This window comes from Rhineura floridana, chromosome 6 (assembly GCF_030035675.1).
Source record: "Rhineura floridana isolate rRhiFlo1 chromosome 6, rRhiFlo1.hap2, whole genome shotgun sequence".
Classification (NCBI taxonomy): Eukaryota; Metazoa; Chordata; class Lepidosauria; order Squamata; family Rhineuridae; genus Rhineura; species Rhineura floridana.
In genome coordinates this window covers 12142728-12162122 of record NC_084485.1, presented here as the reverse complement: position 1 = coordinate 12162122, position 19395 = coordinate 12142728, and the positions used below count along the sequence as shown (strand labels likewise).

Genomic DNA, 19395 nt, shown 5'->3' with positions numbered 1-19395 from the left:
AAAGTCCTTAGCCAGCAGTCGGGTTGTAAATCTGCCAGGCCTATCCGAAGCGTACTTGCCGAGTCAGAAGTCCAGAAGCGAGGTCAGTGGAGGTCTGGGATCAATTGCCAAGGAGGTCAGTCAAAGAGATGCTGCAGGGAAACTAGGTCTACACAAAGCCACGCCTGACGTTGCAGTCAGCATCAAGCTGCAGCCAAGGTGTGCCTTATAAAGAGCAGGATGGACAGCAGGTGTGAGCCCTCAGCGTTTGGGCCTTAAGGAGACAGGCCTGCCTCTCTTCTGCCTGACCTTCTGCTGTCTACGTTCTGCAGGTGAGGGGGGAGTATCCTGTTCACTGTCTGTGTCTGGCTGCAGGGCCTCTGCTGTCCCTGGGGTGCTCTGCAGCTGAGGGGCAGAAGGAGCTGGATTCTCAGGAGGCTCCTCCGTGTCTCCTGCTGCTCCTGGGTCTGCTGCTGTTACTCCCGAGTCATCCTCATCTGAGGAGTCCTCTGACGGGGCCATGACACTATCCCCCGCCCCACGACCAACCCTCCGCCTCCCGCTGGGGCCCGGCTTATCCGGGTAGCGCTGGTGGAAGCGCCGGACCAGACGAGGGGCATACACCTGCGCGGCATCTTCCCATGAGCGTTCCTCAGGGCCATACCCCTGCCAGTCTATGAGGTACTGGAGGCAGCCCCGATGCCTCCAGGAGTCCAGGATCTGCGCCACTTCGAATTCCTCTTCCCCGTTGACTTGTATCGGTGGTGGGGGCCGTGGTTGACTACCCAAGGGGTGAGGCGGGAGAGCGGGAGTCAGCAGTGATCTATGGAAGACAGGGTGAATGCGGAAGGAGGCAGGGAGTTGGAGCTGGAACGCCACCGGGTTAATTTGCTGGGTGATCCGGAAGGGACCTGCATTCCGAGCCTCCAGCTTGTGAGACGGCCGTTGCGAACGCAGGAATTTGGTTGAGAGCCATACCCGGTCGCCTACCTTCAGCGGCGGGCCTGGTTGGCGGTGGTGGTCAGCAAAGCGCTTATACGCGTCCTTGGCCTGCTCCAGCTGCTCCTTCAGGACTGCCTGCAGGGCCTGCAACTCCTGCAGCATGACATCCGCAGCAGGGACCGGCGACGGGGGTCGCACTGAGGGGAAGAATCGGGGGTGGTAGCTGTAAGAGGCAAAGAACGGGGTCTGGCGCGTGGAGGCACGCACGGAGTTATTATACACGAACTCCGCCAGTGGTAACAGATCCACCCAATTGTCCTGTTGGAAGCAGGTGTAACACCGCAGGTATTGTTCGATGGTGGCGTTGGTACGTTCTGTTTGTCCATCTGATTGAGGGTGGTGGGTGGAGGACAAGTGGATCTGGACGTTCAGGGCCCAAAACAGGGCCTGCCAGAACTGGGCGGTGAACTGGGCTCCTCGGTCAGAGATCAGGTGGTCGGGGAGGCCGTGTAACCAGAAAACCTGGGTCAAGAACAGTTGCGCAGTTTCTGGGGCAGAGGGTAGGCCGGCACAGGGGAGGAAATGGGCCATCTTGGTGAACAGGTCTACGACTACGAGGATGGTGGTCATTCCCCGGGAGGCCGGTAAGTCCGTGATAAAATCCAGGGAGACCGAGTGCCAGGGCCTGGGGGGGGTAGGCAGTGGGAGCAGGAGCCCCGGGGGCTTGCCGGGGTGGCTCTTGGCTCGCTGGCAGGTATCACAGGCCGCTACATAGTCCTTGACGTCCGCTTGGACCTGGGGCCACCAAAAATCCCGTAGGACCAGGTGGAGGATTTTATACGTTCCAAAATGCCCTGCCGGCTGGCTGTCATGGCAGAGGTGGGGCACCTCTCCCCGCAGAGCTCCTGGGGGAACGTACAACCGGTTCCGGTGATACAAGAGGCCCTGCTGCAAGGAAAAGGGGCTGTCCCGGGCGGGCATCCCTGACTGGAGCTCTCGCTGCTGGGCCAGGGTGTACGGGTCCTTTTGCTGCTGTTCCTGCACCCGGTCCAGGAGGGGTTGTGGCTGGTGGGTAGCGGCGAAGTTCTCTGGGCGAAGAATTGGGCAAAGGGGGCGATCGACCTGCTCGGCTCGGTATTTTGGTTTGCGAGAGAGCGCGTCTGCTAGGGTGTTTCGGCGGCCAGGGAGGTAGATGACCGTGAACTGGAACCAGGAGAAAAACAGGGACCACCGGATCTGGCGTTGGTTTAGCCGTCGGGCGCTTTGCAGGTGCTCCAGGTTTCGCTGGTCTGTTCGTACCTGGACCGGATGGCGTGCCCCTTCCAGGAGATGACGCCAGGTTTCGAAGGCTACTTTGATGGCCAGTAACTCCTTCTCCCAAATGGTGTAGTTCTGTTCCGAAGCGTTGAGTTTCCGGGAGTGGAACGCACAGGGGAGCAGGGACTGCTTGCTCCCCACCGGCTGAAGTAGGACCGCTGCCACTGCCTTATCCGATGCATCGGCCTCCACTATGTAAGGTCGGGTAGGGTCGGGTTGCTGGAGGATGGGTTCAGATGTAAAGGCGTGTTGGAGGCGCCGGAAGGCCTGTTGAGCGGCCTCGGTCCAAACAAACTTCTCTTTGCCTCGAAGCAAGTCTGATATGGGCGTGGTGAGTTCAGAGAAGTGGGAGATGAACCGGCGGTAATAGTTGGCGAAGCCCAAGAAGCGCTGCACATCTTTGGGGCTTTGTGGAGCTGCCCAGTGCAGGATGGTCTCAATTTTGGCGGGGTCCATCTGGATACCCGAGGGCGTGATCCGATGACCTAGGAAATCCACGGTCGTGAGGTCAAAGGCGCATTTTTCGAGCTTGGCGAAGAGGCGGTGCTCCCGCAGGCGCTGCAGCACCGCTCGAACGTGCTCCTTATGTTCCGAGGGGTTCCGCGAGTAGATCAGGATGTCATCCAAGTAGATCACCAGGAAGCGGTCTAGGAGGTCCCGGAAGATGTCGTTCATGAAGTGCTGGAAGACGGCAGGGGCGTTGCACAAGCCAAACGGCATCACAGTGTACTCAAAGTGCCCATAACGGGTGCGGAAGGCCGTCTTCCACTCATCGCCCTCCCACATATGCACCAGGTTGTAGGCCCCTCTCAGGTCTAGTTTGGTGAAAATGCGAGTGCCCCGCAGCCGCTCTAACAGTTCTGGGATCAGGGGCAGAGGGTAGCGATTCCGAACTGTAATCTGGTTGAGGGCGCGGTAGTCATTGCACAGCCAGAGTTCCCCACATTTCTTTTTGACAAAGAGGACAGTGGCAGCTGCAGGGGACGTGGAAGGGCGAATGAACCCTCGGCGCAGGTTCTTGTCGAGGAACTCTCTGAGGGCTGCCAGTTCGGGTTCTGACAGGGAATAAAGCCGGCCCACGGGAATCTTGGCTGCGGGGAGCAGGTCAATGGGACAGTCGTAAGGATGATGGGGCGGCAACTGGTCTGCCTCTTGCTTCCCAAACACATCCGTGAACTCCCGGTACTGTTCCGGTAAGGCCTCGGGCATGGAGCTTGCCTCCTGGGTCATCAGGATGCGCTCCTTCGGCCTCCAGCAGTTGACTTGGCAATAGGGGGATCCGAGGGTCAGTCGGCCCGTGGACCACTGGATGATGGGGTCATGCCGCTGGAGCCATGCCAGGCCCAGCATGACCGGGAAGTGGGATGCGGCAGCCAGGTAGAACTGGAGGCTTTCCTCGTGCTCCCCCAGGGCCATGTCGAGCGGCACTGTCTCCTGTACTACAGGGCCCGAGGCAAGAAGCCGGCCATCAATAGTCTCCACCAGGAGGGGGCGGTGAATGGGTTGACTAGGAACCCGGTGGAGCTTGGCAAAGGACACGTCCATAAAATTGCTGGTGGATCCTGAGTCCAGCATGGCGGGTACTTGTAGGGTCCCCCTTCCGGGGACTGTCAGTGCGATCAACACGGTCAGATGCTTGGGTGGTGAGGAACTGAGGTGGCAGGCCCCTTGAACCATGAGGGTGCCCCGGCTCAGGGGCCTGTGAAGGCCGGGGCATGGGCATTTCCCGAGGCAGGGGCTGTGGGTCATTTCACGGAACACTGGGCTGCAAAATGTCCCGGAGTCCCGCAATACAGGCAGAGGCCCTGTTGCCGGCGTCGCAGCTTTTCGGCCGCAGAGAGACGTGGCCGAGCCCCTCCCAGCTGCATCGGTTCTGCCGGGGGTGTAGGGTCCTTGCCGACAGGCTCCAAGGGCCCAGCCACTGGGGCTGATGCTCTGTAGACTGGCCGGGGTCGGTTGGCAGCACGTCTGCTTTCCAGCCTCCCATCAATCTGGAGACACAGGAGTATGAGGGCTTGCAGGGTTCCAGGGCGCTCCACCCTAGCTAGCTCATCCAGGAGCTCATCCGACAGCCCGTCCTGAAACTGGTCCATGAGAGCGGCTTTGTTCCAGCCCAGGGTTTGTTGCAATAGACGAAAGTCTGTTACATATTCCCCCAAGGGGCGTCAGCCTTGCCGCAGCCTGCGTATCCGGCGGTTGGCTGTGGCAGATTGGACTGGGTCCTCAAACATAGCCTTCAGTTCTCTGGTGAAGGCGGCTAGGTTGTTGAGCACGGGGCTCCGCTCGAGGAGCAGGGGCATGGCCCATCTAGCTGCCGCCCCGGTGCAGAGGTTAATCAAGAATCCCACCCGGGTCTTATCATCTGGGAAGGCCTCTGGGCGTAACTCCATGAAGAGCTGGGCCTGGGCCAAGAAGGCTGAGAGCTGGTCGGAAGCCCCAGTAAATTTCTCTGGGAGAGTCACAGGGCACTTGGCTCTCCCTATAGGGAGAGGGGGTGGGGCTGCTGCTAGCTGGGTTTGCAAGCCTTGGACGGCCAACAGCAGCCGTTCTACTTGTGAGCACAGGAGCAAGTTTTCCTGCTGGAGTTGCTCCATGGTCAGCACTTCCCCCATTCCTTTGTTGCCTGCTTTGTTTGGGCTGACTGCAAACTGTCAGCTCTACACTGCATCAGCAGTGTCAGGGGGGGCTGGAAATTCCTGGGTCTTTGGCAGGGAAGGAAAGTCCTTAGCCAGCAGTCGGGTAGTAAATCTGCCAGGCCTATCCGAAGCGTACTTGCCAAGTCAGAAGTCCAGAAGCGAGGTCAGTGGAGGTCCGGGATCAATTACCAAGGAGGTCAGTCAAAGAGATGCTGCAGGGAAACTAGGTCTACACAAAGCCACGCCTAACATTGCAGTCAGCAACAAGCTGCAGCCAAGGTGTGCCTTATAAAGAGCAGGATGGACAGCAGGTGTGAGCCCTCAGCGTTTGGGCCTTAAGGAGACAGGCCTGCCTCTCTTCTGCCTGACCTTCTGCTGTTTACGTTCTGCAGGTGAGGGGGGAGTATCCTGTTCACTGTCTGTGTCTGGCTGCAGGGCCTCTGCTGTCCCTGGGGTGCTCTGCAGCTGAGGGACAGAAGGAGCTGGATTCTCAGGAGGCTCCTCCGTGTCTCCTGCTGCTCCTGGGTCTGCTGCTGTTACTCCTGAGTTGTCCTCATCTGAGGAGTCCTCTGATGGGGCCATGACACTGCTGAAGCAGACAGGCTATTAGCTAGTTTCCTTCACATGGGTCAGGGGTAAGTTGCAACATAAAGACAGATCGGGGACAATGTTCTGTTTTGATACAGAACATGGGGAAATTGTTCCTGTTTCATGGGTTTTCATAAAAGTACTGCTAAATGTAAAACAGGAAAAAATATCTTCCAAAATTTGGGATGCTTAAAAATCCCCAACATTTAAACCAGGTTGGGGAACCTTTTTCACCATGAGGGCCGCATTCCCTTCTAAGCTACCTTCTGAGGGCCACATGCCGGTGGTAGGTGGGGCAAGAAGCACAAGTTGACAGAGCAATTTATGTAAATATTACCTTTCTGTAGTAGGCAAGTTTCTACATACACCCCTGTCCATCTAGGCAAGCTTCTACATACACCCCTGTCCATCTAGGCAAGCCACAAGTCACAATCTAGTCAGGCAGAAACACTCAAGGAGGGTGAGAAGCAGAGCCTGTGAGAGGTAAAGCCTGGGGAGAGTTTTGAGGGCCAGACAAAGAGATGCATTTGGCCCCTGGGCTTGAGGTTCCCCAGCCCCGATTCAAACGTTCTAAGGAAATCAAACTACTAGGAATAATGATAGGAAGCCTTATGGGATCCCTTCCTCTGTTGCAACTGTACCCAAGTGTGCTAAACATCCCATTAGGTATCTTGTTTTTTTGCTTTTTGGGCTGGCTGGTGGGTTTTAAGCTTTTGCTAGATTCCCTCTGCAGCTATCTTCAGGACCAGGTGAAAGACTTTCTATAATTTTTCATTGGCATCTGACTTTTTGTTTATAGAAAAACACTCTATTGCACTCCACCCCCTCCCAGTTTTCCTTTCTGATTTTTTTTTTATGATATGACAGCATTTTTCACTTTTTCTAACCTGGGCATCCTGCCCAGTTTTTGTTTAATTTTGTGTAAAGACTGCACATCAATCTAGACAGCGTCATCAAAAATCTCACTGTTTGATACAGGGCTCAATTTTCATTTCATTACGAGCTTCTACGGATAATGGCAATGCCTATTTTCAAGTTGTTTTCTGCATTTTGATTGCTTTATTACCTGTTGCAATATATATATGTGTGTGTGTGTTGTGTAGATAAACAGATAAATAGAGAGATGCAACTTCAAATAGGGTTTGCTTATTCACTCACAAAGGATGGCTGGGCTTCATTGAATATTCAGAAATGAATACATTTTAATGGCAATATTTATCCACATTAATTTTAAGCATCAAAAACTCTCTGCTTGAATGTCTCTTCAGGTTCCATGTGTAGATGTAATTGTGTTTAAATTTACTGTTGCTTTGAGGAGCGCTTTATTAATACACAATTCTTACAGCAGTTTGGGGCACTAAATAAAAAGCGTTGATGTTTTAAAATCAACATTTTATTTGTGCCAAAGTATACCAGAAGAGCGACGCATGAATATTGTTAGCATTTCATTGTGGGTTATTGAGGAACATAGGAAACTGCCTTGTATTGAGTGAGACCATTGGTCCATCTAGCTCAGTATTGTCTACACTGACTGGCAGCAGTTCTTCAGGATTTCAGGCAGGGAATCTTTCCCAGCCCTACCCGGAGATGCCGCTGGGGACTGAACCTGGGACCGTCTGTGTGCAAGACAGGTAGGGTGGTGCCCTTGCGCTCAGAGAGTAGGTTGCCATGTTTTATTATGTGTTTTATTTCGATGTTGAGACTGTTCAGAGCACATCTTCAAATACATTCCAAAGTGAAAGTTTAAGCCTGTCCACTCCCGCAAACTGATTGCAGCACCCGGAAAACACACATTCAGCCTTTGAGAGAAAGGGCAGTTATGGGCAAAGGCTGTAAGGAGAATCCAGATGTTCAGAAAGAGCAGATGAGCCTGTCTTCTCAGGACTATACCACCTTGGAATTCATGGGGAGGCAGGCTGCCAAACCCACCGGTGTTTCCCCACATTTAAAGAAAGCTTCCCTGATTTGGCATGATTCATAGATAACATACATGCATAATATCATCATCATCTTTATTTACAGTCAACTGACCACAAATATAAAACATAATACTGGGAGTTATAAAATAAGACTACATAGTAACATGGGGTACAACGAACAACAAACTGGGTTATATAAACAACTCAAATAATTTAGTTACCGTTAACAATCTTACAGGGTCTAATCCAGATGGCCAAGTTCAGGAATTTTGCCACTTGCTCAGTTATTGCCTTATCTGAACCCTCAAGCAAAACAATCAAAAGGGACTCAAAAGAATGGCCTGGAAAAGACTGCATAATAGGGTATATTAGGTCTTTTCTGGCCCCTTCGTAATAACTGCAATTAAAGAAGATGTGTGAGATAGACTCTACTTCGTTATTATCGCAGGGGCAACACCTGTTGTTTCTTGGAGTTTTTTTTTAATATCTCTTCACGTGGTGTTAGACAAGGGTGTGTCCTTGCTCCCACTTTATTCAATCTATATTTGGCTGATCTTCCATCTGTGTTGGAGACAATACAATCTCATCCACCCAAGATCGGGCATACAAAGGTATCTATTCTGCTCTATGCGGATGATGCGGTTTTAATTTCTCAAACTTGGCTGGGCCTCAAGAGACATGCATAATATATATGTTCTCTTTTCTTCCCACTTCCAGAATTAAGATTGGGGCTAAAACTCTGAAATCTTTTGCTGCTTGCCAAAACGACACTAAATAAACGATGGCGCACTCCGCCTGCATGTGGAAAGGTGGAAAATCAGGGAGGAGGGTTTTAACTTGGCCTTTATGCTGATGCAACTGCTTCAGCTCCTGTGTTATGCCTGCCTTCTGTTTAGAACACATTGTTCTTTTTTTCCCCTTTCTTCCCCCTTAGGGTGAAGCACAATCTTTAGCCACAATCTATCATCTTGTTAATCAGGCTTGTGAGCGCTTAATTCAGTGTAAGTACATCCCTGTCAATCAACTTGAACTAACTTGCTTCCCGATGCAGTCTCTCTCCTGTGAACCGTTTTATCTTCTGCCACTATATTGGCAAAACGCGCTGACATTGCCAGAACCCATCCCACAATTCAGATTATATGGAGTTTTGCCTTTCTGATTACACTGGTGGGGCTAATCTGTGGATAATTCTGCTAGGGAGCAGGGCTGTGATAACACTCTGATCCCTGTGGCTGCACTGTTTCCAAGTAATCTGATCAAATTCGGGATTAACATATTATAGCATTACATTTTTGTAGCAAGTTCCCAACTCTAGAAAATAGGGGTGAGTGGTCAGCAGTACGCTGACGATACCCAGCTCTATTTCTCTGTAACATCTGGATTGGGAGAGGCCATGCAAGCCCTGGACCGCTGCCTGGATTCAGTGGAGGCTGGATGAGGGCCAATAAACTGAGTCTGAATCCTAGCAAGGCAGAGAAACTGTGGGTTGGTGGTTCCCAAGTTCAGATAATTGGACTGTTGCCTGCTTTGGATGGGGTTGTACTCCCTCTGAAAGAGCAGGTCTGTAGTCTGGACATGCTCCTGGATCCATCTTTGTAGCTAGATGCACAGGTGACTAGGAGTGTCTTTTACCAGGTTTGGCTGGTAAGGCAGCTGTGTCCATTTCTGGACCAGGATAGCCTGACCACTGTTGTCCACACAATGGTAACCTCTAGGCTGGATTACTGTAATGAGCTGTATATGGGGCTACCCTTGAGGTTGGTCCGGAAGGTGCAGCTGGTGCAAAATGTGGTGGCGAGACTGCTCACTGGGGCAGGGTATCACCGCTGCTGAAATAATTGCACTGGCTATGTTTTAGCTACCAGACTAAGTTCATGGTTCTAGTTTTGGCATATAAAGCCCTATACAGCTTGGGACTAGGATACCTGAAAAACCGTCTTACCCCTTATATACCCAGTCGATCACTGTTGAGTTAGCTTGTAGTTTCCCTCTCCTAAATTTAAATTAATCTGCAACTCCTGGAACCCACTCATCCCAAACCCCCCACTCAGGAGCTAGGGTGAGTTGAAAGGTGGTGGAAGTTAGATGCACAATCATCACAGTGCTGTTTTAGAAGAAGCTCTCTTCCTGTGAAAGGAGGAAAGTCTCTGCTAACACCATGCATACCCAAACTAAGTTTTTTTGTAAGTGTTTACAGCTTATATTAAAATTTGTTAACTTAAAAAAAAAAGAATCCTGGTAACTGTAAGTTGTTTAAGGTGCTGAGAGTTGGTAGGAGACCTCCATTCCCCTTGCAGAGCTACCATTCCCAGGATTTCCTGGGAAAGAGGGATCTATTGTTAAACCACTCTGGGAATTGTTACCAACATGGTGTCTGCAGGCATCCATGTGCCTATAGAGGCCTTTCCTGGTGCCGGTGCCCTCAGAGTCCCATTCTCCCACTGAAATTAGGCTTGAAAGAAGCCATTTGTTGTTGAATAAAAATTGAAGGCTTTTTAAAAACCTAAAGGGGGAATGTATGTATGTTTGCATTGTGTGCATGCATGGTTGCGGCGTGTGCAAGGTGCCCACAACAGTTTCTTCATATTGCAAATGTGACCACGAGCCCAAAAAGGTTGGCGATCCCTAAACACTCATAATAATAATAATTCCACAGTGTGGATGTGTATTCAAGAAATACTCTGACAAAGGTAACAAGCAGATGCATCCTAGGAAATAAGAGAGATTGTAAACCAGAGACTTTCCTTCCTTCCTTCCTTCCTTCAGCTCATGTGTTAAAGTTTGACTCATTCATCCATGAACATTCACGGAAGCCAGTTCCTATTTGGGAGGATAGACTGAAGGTTGGAGAGCCTGGGCCACCTGGTCTTCCTGGGGCCCCTGGCATGAAAGGAGAAAGAGGAGAAGTTGGGATGCCTGGACAGCCTGGCAGAGACGGATATCCTGGAGAAAGAGGTATCAAAAGAAGTGCCTATTCCAGCCTTCCTCAACCTGGTGCTTTCCAGATGTTGTTGGACTACAACTCCCATTATTTTTGACCATTAGCCATGCTGGCTAGGGCTGATATGAAGGCTGGCTTTGTATCATAATTTTAGCATGCCTCTCAACAGGATCTCTTGAAGGATACAGTGTTCCTCCCTTCCACTCCACGTACAGCTGTGCAGTTGTACAGCCCAATCCAATGAAAGTGTCACCAAAACTCTTAGTTCCAAACTTGAAACACAAACCTCAAAAAGGTTTACAGTGCTTGTTCCCCCACCCCCAAAGAAAATAAAAGAAAGTGAACATTGTAATCCTGGAATTCTTCTCCAGCTTGAATTTTCATCTGAATTAGTAAAGAACTCCCTTCCAACACTGTTGCCATCCAACCAGCCCCTAAACACCTTCCCTCCCCACTTCCTGGAAGCAATAATAACAGGGATTTGACAGTGGCAAATCATGGGGAGAGGAAAGGAAGGAAGACAGTGACAATCTTTCACTATCTTTATGGGTACGCAGAGATTATCATCAAAATTAGGCTCCATGTTTTTAATCAGCAGGGCAGATAACCATCTCCAGTTTTTATAGCTTCTTTCATTCAAGGTTTATTGAGTTGAGTTATCATTGGATGCTGGGGAGGGAGGTAGTTTTGCATGCAGAAAGCCTCAGGTTCAATTCCTAGTTTCTCTAGTTAGGCTGGAGGAAGACTCCTGCCTGAAACCTTGGAGACTTTCATTGATGTTTACCAGTACTGAATGCATGGACCTAAGGCAATCTGTCTGACCTAAGGCAATACAGTTTCCTTTGTTCCTGTGAGAATTAACACCTTCCTTAGAAGTCTTCAGATGGCAACTATGTAGACCTAACATAGCCAATGTGGTACCCTCCAGTTAGTGGTGGACTACAATTCTCATCATCCCTGACCATTGACCATGTTGACAGGAGCTAATGGGAGTTGGAGACCAGTAACTTCTGGAGGGTACCACATTGGCTACCCCTGCAGCAGACAGAGGGTATCCAGCCCTGGGGAGAGCAGGAGGACTGGACTTCATGTTCTTCACTTTCTCTAAATTCTATAATTTATGGTCTTCAAATTCTATAACACTGTCAGGCCTGTGCAAAGATGGTGGTATTCTTGGCCAATAGATTATTTTTTTTCCTCCCTAATGTTTTTCCCCCACTCGTGTCTCCTGGGTGTCAAGGGCCAGCTAAAGATCACCCCCACAGGGAGTGGCTCAGGGGTGACGTGCCCTGCCACCTGTGCAGCCGTGGGCAAGCTGCATAGTCCCAAGGAGCCCAGTTGCCCCCCAGCTGGCAGTTGCAGACAAGGAAGGGGCTGGCTTGTGCAGCTGTGGCAAGCTGAGCAGGCCCTGGCCAGCTGGGGAGGACTAGCCTCAGAGGGAGGCATGGGAAACCCCCTCTGAACACCGCTTACCATGAACACCTTGATCATAAGGTTGCCGTAAGTCGGGATCGACTTGAAGGCAGTCCGTTTCCATTTTCAATGTAGCAAAAAGTGACATGAGAAAGCAGTTTATCACACAACTCAGCAGGCAAACACACACTTGTCGGTTTTATTTCTGGCCTGGTTCTCTTATGGGCTTTAGAGAAAACACTGGCTTATCTCCCTGCCCTCTTGGCCCAAAGCTAAAAGCTGTCTTGTTTGGTAAGGAGGCAGCATTATTGCAGCACTTTGTTTTATTGCGAATGCCAAGTCATTCTGGCAGCTCCCTTGGTTTTAATGCAAGGATTAATTCTCCATCTGTTCAAAGACGCTCCTTTAGATACTGTTCCAGAACAGCACAACCTGCTTTATCCTTAGAGCTGGAGAGACAGAGAGAGAGAGAGAGAGAAGTTACCTGAATGGATATTTAAGCTTCCTTTTTTAGTGATGATTTCCTTTCTCATGACAGCCAAGAGTCAAAGTTGGTGGTTTAATTGGCAGGCTTCAGAGAGTAGACTGCACCCCGGCCTAGTTCTGCCAACTCCCCCCGCCACTCTCCCTTGCCAGCTCTTATGTTTGAGTTGCTTGCAGATACAACTGATTATATTGATGCTTCAGTAGAACACGTCCAGCTGAGCTCAGGGAGGGCAGAGGAAATTAGGCACTGTGTGGTTGGCTTTTTGTGGTCCTACAAACCGATTCTGGAAAAGAGGATGGCAAAACGGGGCTGACAGCTTGTGAAATGGGAACTTAATAAGCCAATGCTGATCTTGGAGATTTTTTGTTCCTCCCCTCCCCCTCCACACACACTTACAAGTTAGATGTCCAGCTATGGATCTCCATCCAGCAGGAAAGAAATGGAGATCCAGCATTTCTCAATTAAACTGCAGAGATGGGCTGACTTTCTTCTTCTTCTTCTTCTGAAGGTCATTGTGAAATGTTGCAAATAAGGGAAAGGAATGAAAGGCACAGTGACACACTAGGAAGCAAATTGGCTAAGCTGGCCCACTGGTGAGAAAGATTTAAGGACTGTTGTTATATGCCTTCAAGTTGATTACGACTTATGGCAACTCTATGAATAGTTTTTTGGATATATTCATTGGGTTTTCATGGTAAGAGGTGTTCAGAGGTGGTTTACCATTGTAGGATGGATAATAAGCTGAAACAAATTGAGAGTGAGATCCTGCAACACAAAAGCCCAGTACCATTTTAGGGAGTATTCAGTGAAGGATTCAACTTTTCTTCTGCCAGAGAGATCTTCTTTACACATTGCCATCCCGTAGCTGCATATCTGGATGCTGATGGCTGCCCGTATGATGCAGCTCAATGGAGTCATACTAAACTGGCCGATTGCATGGGTCTTTGAAAAAGAAATACATGGATGCTCTATCGGTTGACTAGATGTCCGTGACTTCTGCTGGGTTGGTCTCAGTTGAGCCTGTGGGTAGGAGTTAGCAGGCAGGAGGAAAAAGCACAGACCATCGGCTAGAGAATAAACCAAGAGTCAGATGCCAGAACCTGGAAGCCTTGTTGTTGTTCGGGCAAAGCCTGCATGAGAAGCTTTTCAGAGTTCTCCCTGGGGAGGTGGCCCATTGGCCAGCTTTGATGGGCATAAATCAAGCTTGGTTAATCCTTCTCGGCCCATCTTGACCAACCCTTTGTAGGTCATGTGCCAATGGTGCCCATGGTCAAGACAAAAGTGTGCATGGCTGAAGTGGGTGTGCTCACCCCCTACGCAAACCACACCCATGCGCAAACCACACATACACATGGTACATGCTACACACACATACCCCATGCAAACACACACCTCTCTCCTCAGCCCACCCCCAGCAATTAAACTTGGGGGAGAAAAAGCATTTTCCTGAAACTATTTGCTGGGGGAGAAGGGATGACCTTCCTGAAGATCACAGCTGGAGAGGAAGGACTTGTAAAATGCCTTCTGTTGGAGCCAATTGAAGCCCCCCCCAAGCCTAATTGTGTTGGGATACAACCTTCCCTCCCCAGATGTGACCCCTGTGCTGCAGTTAGCTTTGAAAAAATGTTCTTTATTGACTCAACAAAAGGCTTTTTTCCAGACTAATCACAGCAGGGGAGGGGCAGTGCCAGGAGGGGACATTGCAGAGGCCACAGGGGCCGTATCACAAGTTGGTGGTTCCTGATACCCAACATCAATATTTTGGAGTCCAGGGACCATTTATTTCCTCTTCCATGCTGGCTAGAGCTGATGGGAACTGTAGACCAAAACAGTTGGAGGGCACCACTTTGGGGAAGATTGCTTTATGCTGTAGCCTTGGCGGCTCACCACACAGGCCATCCCTTTCCAGATCTGTGGGTTTCCAGTTCTAGCCTAGTATCTCCTGATGTTGTGGCCAAGATTTTGGTGCTTTTAATAGCATTTTGCTCAATACTGGTCTGACCTTGTCTGGTGCAAAAAGAGGATTCAAGAGCAGTTCCGTACAAGGGCCCACAGCCTTGGAAAGAAAGAAGCCGCTAATCACCAGAGCTGTCGATTATCTTGATGCATCTTAGCAGCTGTTATGTTTGCTACAACTTCACCTGGAGTGATATTTTCAGGTTTGATGATCACATTTTAAGAATGCCAATACACTAAAAACAGTTGAGGAATAACAGATCCACCACCAAACTTTCCTTAAAACAAAGTTCAAGGCACAACCAGGCTGGTCTTTTCAAACAAACACCTGGCAGGAATTTTAAGGGAAGCCAAAAGAGTTTTATTAAGATTGGTGAAATTTCTTGGGGGGGGGGCATTAATCTGGATTTTATCTATAGCAAAATGTGGAGGGTCCTGTTCAAGAGAAACACCTGAAAATGTATAGATGTTTAAAAAGCATTTTGATAAAATTTGGGACCACCCTTAACTTCCCCAAGCCCAGCAGAACTTTATGGAGTGTTTAGCGCAGAAGTTGGGTATGGGGAGGCAGATTGCTGCACCTGACTGTAGATGGAACAGTGATTGGGCCTAAATTGGTCCAGTTGCCATCATGTGGTTGCAGCTTCTGGCAGCGGCAGCAGATTTTATTACCTGCCCTTCACCCTGAGGTCCCAGGGTGTGTTACAATAATTTAAAATACAACCTTAAAACATTAAAGCAACTTACAATCACAAATCCTATGGATCCTGGGCCAGCTGAGCGCCACCTTCCCCCCAGAAAGCCTTAAGGCATCATATACACATGGAGCTTTTGGAAATGACTACCAGAAATCCCAATAGGAAATCAGCAATGAGGCATTGCTTTTTAAGAAAGGAGGATTTTTTTACTCTCTCATCTAACAGGTGCTTCTGGACCTAAGGGGGAGAAAGGTTCTCCTGGATCAGGTGAGGAAGGCTCTCAAGGACCTAGAGGTCAAGCAGGTACAGTAAAATTTCATTTTATTTATTTTGTGCACTACCATTTAGCTTATAAAATTACTGGTGTGGAGAGAGTGAACTAGGAGAAATTATTCCTGTTCTCTCATGATAAAGGGCCCTGCCTTTGTTATTCAGCCTTCGGGTCCTGCAGGGCTGGGGAGATTCGGGTACCCACGGGATATTCTGCCTCTGCATCAGAGGAGAGCAGCAAGGTTGCATCATCCAATCAGGAGGGACCTGAAGACAGTCTTGGCAGTTCTTCCCCCAAGGATGGAGCCAGAGCCTCATCCCCTTCTGAGACCATCACACAGTGCATGGTCTCTGGGTCATGAGTCAGACACTGACCTGGTGTACGGCAGTTCAGTGCTCTACCATGAACTATTTGGCATATATTCAGCCGGGGGTGGTGCTAGAGTCAGGTGAAGCAGCATGAGCCCTGCCTGCTCTCCACTATGCAATAGCCTCCATTAAGAATTGAGCCCTCCACATGAACCATCCGGAGCCATTGCTACCTAGCTTGGGCTATGCTTCCATTAAAAAAAGAAAAGCAGAGGAAAGCAAGTGAACCAGGCCTCACCCTGATGGGCTGATCTTATGGAGGGCTTGGTTGACATTGGGAGCGAACTGTATGTTAGAGGATGCCCAGTACTGATCTAATGCTGGATCCCACAGGGCAGGGCAGGTCAGGAGTTGCAAGACCACGTATAGTTCCAGGCAAGCAGCTTGCTCCCACAAAGGCTGTGAGCTGACTTTAAGCCTTTCTTTCCACACTACCTCTCCCAGCCTCTGTCCCCTTGTGGATAAGTTCAGAGGAGGGGAATGGTTTTTGGCCCGGGGGGAAGATCTTTATCTCCCCCCACTACTGCAGGCCAACTTTGACAGGTGGACACCACTCTGCCTAGTGGCTTGGCTGATCCTGCTCCACTCATACTGTTGAAGCCTGCTGTAGCTGACTGTATAAACTGCCACAAAGCTGCTGGTTCTCTTATCTTTCTCCTGAACATCCAGTCGTGGTCCAAAGCCCACCACCAACCTAGGCTGAAGGTCTGGTACTTCTGCTGTTCTTTCTTTCCAGGCCCTGCAGGGGAAGAGATGCTTGGCAAGGAAGGCTCCAAGGGATCCCCTGGCAGCACTGCCCCCTCAGAGTTTCCTGGGGCTAGAGGTCAACTTGGAGAGCCTGGCCATGGAGGTGGTTGTGTCCTTTCAAGATGCTATGAAGAAAGTACAAGAGGTAAATACTTTTTGCATCCAGGCAGTGGAAAGGATCCAGAGAACCATGAATAGAGTTCCCCTTCTGTCACAAGGCTTTCTCGCCTTCTCCTTCCTGCTACAGCTCCTTGTATCTCCCAAAAAGTCACTCAGGGGAGGGGGGAAAGATGAGACCTTCCAGAATTCTGGGGTGTGCATAAGGACATTGCAAATGTAGAGGGAATTGACAGAGACCATCTTGTGCATGAATGGATGTGTCTTCTGTTTACACGAGGGAGGGTCTCCAATAGTTTTAGCAGTAGGAGCCACACATGATTATCTATGTGGAAAGGGGGTACAGGCCAACCAAGACTGTGATCTGGAAGGACTCTCTAACCTGGAAAAAGGTACTTTACCATGACCCAGGCAGCATGATGTTTCAGAACCAGCAGCAAGATATCTGTGCAGGCTGGAATTGGCTCGGTTACACCTTTGACACTGCGCAGGTGCTAACAGAGCACAAGAAAGGGAAGCAGAAAGGAGCTGGGAACAGCCAGGAATGGCCAGGAGGATTTGTTTATGCCGACTTCAACCACTGAACTCTCTGTCCCTCTCTGATCCCTCCTTGTTTATTAAGATCAAGTAGAGAAGCCCTCCTTGAGGGCTTACAAGTATAGTTGATTAGGTTGGTGAGCACAAGAGATAGGGCCTTCTCAATGGTGGCTCTCTAGTTGTACAACCCCCTTCTTGTGGAACTACAGAAGGGCCTTCCATAACAGGGTTTCAGATGTGATTTAGAGACTCGTTTGTTCCAGTCTGCTTTTCCTTAACTTTTGTTTTAATAAATGATAATTCAATCTTCTTTAGTTGTCCACTATGTTGTGAGGGCCTAAAAGGCATGTAAATACTTAGCAAATCGCCTTGGCATCATATTGATATTGGGTTGCACATCTCAACTTTGAATATGCTTCAAAAGAAGGATCTGTTCTCCACTGTCTCGCATTATTTGCTTCTGTCACAACTCATGCCATGACCAGAGGGGTGTAAGAAGCATCCATATTAATTACCACTGCCATTAAGGTGCATGGTGCCACAAATAGCTTCTAGAACTGCTTCCTGTATCCTCCAGGTGTTGTTGTGTTCCAGCACCCATCAGCCCAGGCAGCATTGCTAGTGATTAAGGATAATGGGAGCTGCAGCCCAACAACATCTGGAGGTCACTGCGAGGAGGCCCTTAATGGTTTTGTGCCTGTGTGAGTTCTTGCAGGAGGCTACACTGGCAAGGCAAAGCTGGGCACCCCTCCCCTCTCAGTGTGCAGAGATAAAGCAGAAATGCCAAGAGTAAAACTTAAGGAAAGGAGGGGTAGGAAGCCAGATGAAGGACAAGCCCTGGGGAGTTGACGGATTAAAAGGGTGTCTGAGCTCATGTAGCAGCAACCCCACCCAGTATACTCTGAAGGAAGAGTACTTTGGCAGTCTGGGGATCTTTTGGAGACATGGATAAGCATAGAATTAATATAACTGTCATCTTATAAAAGCTACTTTAGCCACATACTAGGAAGAGAAACGCCCATGATGCTACCACCACAACAGTGATTTCCACTCTCTGCCTCTTTGTGTTTGTTCTGTAGGTTAAGCATTTTGCCCTCATTTTGTCTCCAGATGCAGGGTTCATCCCCTAATGGTTGATGTACAGGATGTTGCAGACTGACCCTTGGCTTTCCAGCACCCCGCCGCAAACTGCTATTTACTTAAAGGACAGCTGTGACTTGAAGATTCATACTCCCCCCCCCCCATAAAACGGCATCGTTCTTGTTTTTCTGTTTGTGTTTCAGAGCAAAATTGCCAAGACTGCCTACATATAATAGTCAAACCTGCTTGGAAGTGCATCTCTGCGCCTTGTTATTTGTCACAAGCACTTTATCTTGCGTAACCTGTCGGGGTCATATACTCTGCAGGATGGTTAAAACCATACTTCTGAGGAGCAACTAAGCTCCTGGGAAGGGCGTCTGGGAGGCTATTGGATGCTGTGGAGTTCCCTCTCTCCACTTGGAGGGAGAAGACCGAGGTCAAAGGACTCCCCAGTCTAGTGGTGGAAATTTCCTCTGCTGTTGCTTATCTAAGGATGGTAAGGTCAAAAAAGGGGCATGGACAGGGCAGATCACGGGAGGCACTGGCTGGATCCCCTAGATCCAAAGCCTCCTCAATTCATTGAGCTTTTCTTTTACATTTTTGTTTGACAAGATTTATCTACTGCTTAATTGACAAAAACCTCTTAGCAGTTCACTTGACAATATAAAATATCCATTTAAAAACAACAAAAATCAAACATTAAAAACAAATCAACATAAAATTGATCAAATAAATAAAACCAGCAGTTTTAAAATTGATATACATAACTTTCTGTGGTAGGATTGCATGTTAAAATGTGCCTCCTGAATGGGGAAAAACCTATGCCTGTCCTGCACACGATTTCCCCTCCTTTTAGAACTCATGGAAGAGAAAACTAGAAAAAGGAGAGAGGAACCAGAAAAGGGAAAAAAGAGCCCTCCAGTGCACAGACACACCCCTTCCAGCCTGGCCAACAAGAGCCTACCAGGGCTCTGGAAGTGGCAGCTTCACCCTCAATCTCTGTAGGATTATTCTGCCCAGAAAGTTGAACCCTGTTCTGCAGCATTGCAGTGGACCACTTGCTGCAATCTAGTCTTCTTAAATTTAGGGCCCATCCGTTCCTAACAGCAAAATCTACATTTTTCATATTTGGTTGGTGGCCTCAAGATCCACCTTATATGTCCCATTTGTGGTTGGATTATTATGAAAACCCGAATATCAAGCATCTACATGTGTGAGCATTGGCTACTCCCCTAAGTCCCCCTTTTCAGTGATCAGTCCATAACGGTTATTTGCTTTTTGCACACTTTTTTGGAAGAGTGCAGAAACATATATCTTTTTTTAAAATTCCCATACATGCGCAGGTTTGCGGATGTGCTGTTGGGTGGCAAGGAGACAAGGGGCTTGGCATATGATGGAG

The 19395-nt window shown here is 49.2% G+C and overlaps 1 protein-coding gene across 2 annotated transcripts in view; it reads left to right on the top strand.

Moving 5' to 3' along the window:
- LOC133387053 (collagen alpha-1(XX) chain-like) overlaps positions 1–18589 on the top strand; it is a 142837-nt gene extending 124248 nt beyond the window's left edge. The window contains exons 21-25 of one of the 2 annotated variants that reach the window (XM_061631011.1): positions 8316–8382; positions 10148–10336; positions 15102–15143; positions 16252–16407; positions 18027–18589. In XM_061631011.1, coding sequence (XP_061486995.1) covers positions 8316–8382; positions 10148–10336; positions 15102–15143; positions 16252–16407; positions 18027–18046 — 474 coding nt within the window. In that variant the 3' untranslated portion in view covers positions 18047–18589. Of the gene's footprint in view, positions 1–8315; positions 8383–10147; positions 10337–15101; positions 15180–16251; positions 16408–18026 lie in introns of both variants that reach the window. The other variant, XM_061631010.1, reaches the window with a different exon arrangement.
- The last annotated feature ends 806 nt before the right edge of the window (positions 18590–19395 follow it).